At 56.8% G+C, this 6,000-nt stretch overlaps 1 protein-coding gene across 1 annotated transcript; it reads right to left on the reverse strand.

The window, feature by feature from the left end:
- Nucleotides 1-1,196: 1,196 nt before the first annotated feature.
- LOC112897885 (galactan beta-1,4-galactosyltransferase GALS1-like) lies at nucleotides 1,197-4,911 on the reverse strand. The gene is made up of 2 exons (XM_025966318.1): nucleotides 2,682-4,911; nucleotides 1,197-1,853 (listed from the first exon to the last, which is right to left on the reverse strand). The coding sequence occupies exons 1-2, from the start codon at nucleotides 3,911-3,913 to the stop codon at nucleotides 1,508-1,510; spliced, it is 1,578 nt and encodes a 525-aa protein (XP_025822103.1). The 5' UTR covers nucleotides 3,914-4,911; the 3' UTR covers nucleotides 1,197-1,507.
- Nucleotides 4,912-6,000: the final 1,089 nt, after the last annotated feature.

The raw sequence follows: 6,000 nt of genomic DNA on the forward strand, positions 1-6,000 counted from the left end.
TTCGCTTCGTCTCGACGCGAGCTTCAAGATGGCGCCACGTGACCTCCACAGCTCTATAACCGCCATCTGCCGGCACGTCCCTGGTTTTGAGGTCCAAACCGGAAGACCTCACCCAAACCGTCCATCTCCCTGGGTTGTCGCACGATCGTGATATCGACACGTGTCCGGCCTCCGCCAAGTGCCACGACGCCTTCAAGTCGTGCACTCCAACCAGACAGGCAGCCTACTCGAACTTGCCATCAACTTTCTTCTTGACTTCCGACGCTGTCTTGATCCGTCCATATACTCATGCTCTTCCGTGCATCACGTGGATCATCTATGACTCCGCCCGGATTTCTCGGTACTTGCAGCCATCCTTCACGTTCTTGGTCCATTGGCATGAATCTTTCGATGGACCTTTACCACATTCGGTTGACCGTCGTATCGCATCATGCGCATGCACGTCACGAACCAAGAGATACATCAGATCCACACAACATTATCAATCTCTTATCATCCAAAATGACCACCATCTCGAGTGACTGGCTTCTCCAAACTCTGCACAGGATCATTTTTTCTAATACGTGAGAAATCGTAAGGTACCAGGCGTATCGGCGTGGGCCGTGTGCATTTGCCGGAAAGAAAGAAAGAGAACGACATAGATTAACCACGCGAGCTCAGATATTCTCTGAAGGATTCACGTCCGCATCTCCATTACATACATGCTGCGAGCCGGAAGCCGATTCCTCGAGACTGAGGGTTAATCCAGTGTTGGAGCAGCGCGACCGCCGCCATGCCCGGCGCGCGAGGCAAGTCCAACGTGCGAGCACATGGAGCCGCCCAGCCATCACGCGTGATCATTTTGGATTGTCTTCCAGCTTCCTCCTCGCCCAACCCAGCTCTTCCAGTTTCACGCCATCCTCCCATCACGCGCAATCAGTTGGGTGCCTAGGCCTAGCCCATCCCGGTTCCCGGCATGCACGACACGATAATGATTTGCAAGCACGGCACTGGCCCCGCCCCAGCGTCCCAGAGGCACCGCCAGCCCCCAATGTCCCAGAGGCAGCAAAAGCACGTACAGTGCCGTGCACTTTGTGGTTCAGGCCATCATCCCTGGCCGTCAGGCTTGGGGAAAAGGCTCAACTTGCCTGCCCTTTCAAAGCTCACAGCCGAGAAGGAATCAGAAACACCTCTGCTTCCTGAATTTGGAATGGATGGATCTAGTAAAAGGCTAGAAGCCAGCTTCATCAGTCTACAGGGAACTATAAACAGATGCTGGGGGATTACAGGAGAGCAAGATACAGAGAAGAAATTGCAGCAACAGCAGTGACTTTGTAGTAGAGAGGTCACGCCGATAAAGACCAAAACTTTACACCATTTGGACCACCCCTAGCAGGCCCATCACCAGCCGGATGCAGTGAAGACGCCGCACAATAGCAGCAGCAGAGCGAGCCTCCACTTGAACCAAGAAGCATCCAAAGAATGTCAAATGTATATGTACCGCCAGCCTTCGGTTGCCGATCCCCTACTATGTCTGAACCGATCCGATGGTCTCCTTCTCGAACCGCTTGATCTCGCCCGCCACTCGCTTCATCCTATCGTCGTACACGAAGGGGATCTTCTCGAACATGATCGTGCTGCCATTCACCGGCATCGGGACGAACTCGCGGCAGGGCTCTCCCATGACGTTGATGGAGTTGTGGTAGTGGTAGTATCTGATCAGGCTCTCCGTCTTGTGGGTTGTCCTCCCGCGGACGTTCTGCGACATGTGCACCCCGGCTGAGTACGCGTTTCGAGCTTGGATGGCGTACTTGCGATCCCGACGAACTTTGGTGATGGAGTTGCGGAAGACGAGCTTCTCAAATCCCCATTCTCTGCACATCAACGGGAACACATGTAAGATGCTTTAGCATAAGAGGCCAACTAGATAATCAATTAGGAAGCAAAGGAATCAATAAAAATTTCTCATGCAGAGATAGCAGAATAATATTCAGCACAAAAAATGTTTTTTTCTTTTTGGAAACGAACAATTACCTGCTACAGAAACTCATCAGCGGCTATTCTGAAATGTATACCGGTAATCCATTTTTAGTGAAAGTGGTATAGAAGGCGCCTAAGCAGGGCTTTTACTATTTTCATTTTTTTTCAATTGAGGTTGTTGTCAATTGTTTCATATACAGCATTTTCGGCTTGTAAAACTAAAAGATGCCCCTTTTCATGCCCAACTTGCTATGCATAAGCATATTATAACACGATACTTTGAAACATATTAACCTAACAAATGTCTTGCTACAATTTTTGGTCCAACTGTCAACATTTGAACTATAATTTTTGGTTCAGTGGTGAACACTTGCACTGAAGTGTTTGTACCTGACTTCAGAGGATACAGTTTGACCAAAAGGGAATCTAACTAAGGCCATGTGAGGGTTGCAAGCTCACAAACAACAACACATTACAAACTTAGTCAACAAATTGCATAAACAAATAGCCACCGACTAGCTTTCTTAACCAATCTGAGAATGTCTGTTTGATTGCTCAAATAGGAAACCATTGTTTTCTTTTGGCCCTAACATGATGCCAACAAGAAGCGTGAATTTAGGATGATGGAAGCAACTGGGGCAGTTTTCAATACAAAATGAAATTGCATATGTATCAATCGAACCAATTTAAAGCATGTGGTACGAGGAAACAGGAGGACAAACCTTGAGTAATCTCTGCTTGGATCCTCCACGCAGAGCTTGCTGGACATTGGATTCTGCTCGATGGTGAACTGAGAGTACCCCGAGAGCTTGCCGAGCACCTCGTCGAGCTTCTGCCCATTGGGCAGGTAAAGGTACTCATCGACGTCGAAGAAGAAGGTCCAATTGGCGGCGTGCCGGTACCGGTGCAGGCAATCGTTCACCACCAGGAACTGGTTGTAGTAGTATCCGTCGTACTCGGCCTGCGCACGGATGTCCTGCACGGTGACCCGGCCGGCCCTGACCCATGGATCTAGCACCGCCTTCACCTCCGCGCTGACGCCGCCGGCGTCGTGGAGCACGAAGTGCGACCTGGGCCCGAAGAAGTGAGCGTGGTATGCCACCCACTCGCGCATCCGGCTGGCGCTGAGGTTGCCGTACAGCGACGAGCCGCAGTAGAGGTAGTCGTACTGGAACGGCGGGCTGAAGAGGGACTCGTCGTAGGAGCCCGGCGCCTCCTCGAGCGCGACGAAGCGCTCGTACCGGCGGGAGGCGGTGGAGTAGTAGGCGTGGACGAGCAGCTTGCCGCCGGCGTTCCCGGCGTTGGGGTTGGATGGGAACGTGCAGTTGACGACGACGACGGTGTAGACGCGGCCGTAGCCCCAGTCCGGGAGCATCTTGTACGCCTTGGTTCGGACGGGGCGCGGCGAGGGGTCGCCGGCGGTGGGGTTGGGCAGCCACTCGCACTTGAAGTAGGGGGTGCCGAACACGTGGGTGGGCTTGGACGCCAGCCCCACGACGGCGAACGTCCGCGGCCCGCCCCGGTACGCGCCCATCTGCACGAACAGCGCCGCCGCGCTGCCGTACGGCCGGAGCACCCGCTTGTTCGGGTCCTCCGGCCGCGCCGGCCTCGCCAGACGCACGGGGGCGGCATTAGTAGCGGCGGCGGCTGTGGTGGTACCTGAATCCGCTGCCGGCTGTTTCATGTCAGCGGCTGCGGCGGCCGTGGCGCTAGGAGAGGTGAGGTCGGTGGCAGCAGCGGCGGTTGTGGCGAGGAGGGCGCAGGGCGGCGAGGCGGAGGTGCGAGCCGCGGTGAGCAATGAGCCGTAGGGCTGGAGCTGCCAGAACGCGACGAACAGCGTGAGGAAGGCGAGCGAGGCCACGAACGACTTGACGTCGACGCACGGGATGGCGAACGGCGCGCCGCCGCCGCCGCCGCCGCCGCCGCCCGCGTCTTTCCTCGCGTTGTACTTCATGGTTAACCTCGGCCTTCCTCTCTCGGCTGCCGCTCCTCTCCTCTCGTGACACGAATGCGCCGGCGGGATGCGCTGCCAGGCACGCCGGAGCTCCCCTCGGTGCCGCACCCTCTCTTTCCTCCCCTGCTCCTCACTCCTCAGTCGCCCAATCTTTCTTGGGGACCGGCGCCCGGATCGACGGTGATAAAAGGCGAGAAAGTATGGGAGGCTGCGAAGAATGTGGGAAGGTGACGGTGGAGAAGGAAGGTGATGAGGCCGGGTGGTGGTGGTGGTGCGGGAATCGGGTCGGATCGGCCGGTCGGTGTGGGATGCCGGGACGGGGAGGGATGCTTCTGGACGCGCGCCGAGCGGTGGTGGATGCGAGGATGGGGGCCGCGCCGCGAAGCAACAGTCAGGGCCGGTTGGCTTCCGAGTTATGGCAGCGGCCTCCTGCTCTACCCGGGTCGGGCAGCCGTAAATGGCGGCTGGTGGGCGGCCGATTACCGCCGCGCCGCTTCGTGCGGTACCGATTGCTGTAACGCGACGCGTCCCCACCAACCGCGTTGCAGGTAAGGTAAGCCGCGGTGGCAGCCTGGCGGTGCCGGTGAAAATCCGAAGAAGAAGAGATCGGGTGGAAATGGATGCCAGCTCCAGCTCGATGGGAACGAAGCTTTCACACGTCTGGTTACGTAGCCACCGACCTTCTAGTTCTAGCGACGCAGTCCGCCCGAGACTTGGGAGTAGTCAGTGCTCGGTAGTTTCTGAAACTGACAGTGTGAGTTCTTACAAAAAAAAAGAGACAGTGTGAGTAACCACCCACCATCACCGGTCCGAGGATGGAGAACCGGAGATCGTGGATGCCGGTGGCTTCGGCTTCGTGTAACGGCGACGCCGCCGGCCGAGGGGACGACCCGGACGCCTCTCCGCGGACCACGTCACGACCCGGCCGCGCCGCACCGACGTGTCGCCAACCGCGCAGGCCGATGCTTCGCTTCGGCGGCACATGTGTAAACAAACTGTGTAAACGACGCCGCGGCTATTACAAAACTCGCCGGCACCTTTCGAGCCGAGCTCGACGTGTCCGGCGGCCGCGGCGCGGGGGTTACACGTACGCCATCTCCTTCCGCCTAGAAGCCGAGCCACCCGCCGTCACCCCCGTCCACCCGTCGTCCTCGCGGGCTCCCCAGGAGCGCGGCCGCGCCTCCACCTGTACCATGCACGGGCACAGGTCGTCGTCGTCGTCCCATCAAGGCCGCGCCTTTGCTTTACACTCGAGGGCCGGCCCCCCGATGGATGCCATTGCTCTCGCCTTTCTTCCTTTCCAGGACAGTCGCGGTATCATCTCTCCTTTTCCTAACCTTACTGCAAGGCTGCAACCTCTACGCGCCGGCCTGCTCGTGTTCGGGGGAGGAGGCCACAGCCCAGTCGCCGCGCGACCGGTGCCTTAACAAAAACGAGCTGGCAGCTCGTGTTCGGGGGAGGCCAGATCCTAGGCCCTGGCAACTGGCGGGGTATTTCGGTGCATGTAGCCGGCCTGTGCGTGTGCATGTGGATCCTAATGATTCGATTCATTCGATCTAAACCTCTGAAACCTGCGTGTCACGCGGGTCTGTATCATATATATCTGGAGTGCCCATCTGCCGTCATCGCGTCAGCAACCGCCTGCCCCGGCAGAGTTCGCCCCAGATGGGGATGATGATGGCCGTGAACTCCTAAGTCCTACCTGCTTGCGTGTTCAAAGTTCATCCAAACTACAGCGTCACCTAACTCTGATAACACATGGCAAACAGAACAGTGCTCTGTCAGTTTGATTCTCCGTGTACTAGTATGTATTTGGCTACCAGCCAGTCCACGCGATTAGTTTCTATTTGTAGCCTCACTGACCTACTAATCGTAGTCGATTTGACTTGCTCGCAAGCGCACATGCTGTTTTTTTCCCCGGAACAGACGGCTGCTGCGGCCTAGCAAGAGATCTAGAGGGAGGGGCGTGTCAATAAAAGATGACCGCCGGCGTAGATCTACCGGGCGATACGGTGGGTTCGACGTCCATGTCGACAGGGACGCATGGGTCCGGTTCCTAAAGGGAGAAACCATTCGAGGAATCTAGC

This window comes from Panicum hallii, chromosome 1 (genome assembly GCF_002211085.1).
Source record: "Panicum hallii strain FIL2 chromosome 1, PHallii_v3.1, whole genome shotgun sequence".
Taxonomy (NCBI): Eukaryota; Viridiplantae; Streptophyta; class Magnoliopsida; order Poales; family Poaceae; genus Panicum; species Panicum hallii.

Coding starts and splice junctions, on each gene's coding strand:
- LOC112897885 (XM_025966318.1), bottom strand. CDS start 3,913: ATGAAGTACAACGCGAGGAAAGACGCGGGCGGCGGCGGCGGCGGCGGC. Junction 1,854..2,681: donor CCAAGCAGAGATTACTCAAG/GTTTGTCCTCCT, acceptor GTTGATGTGCAG/AGAATGGGGATTTGAGAAGC.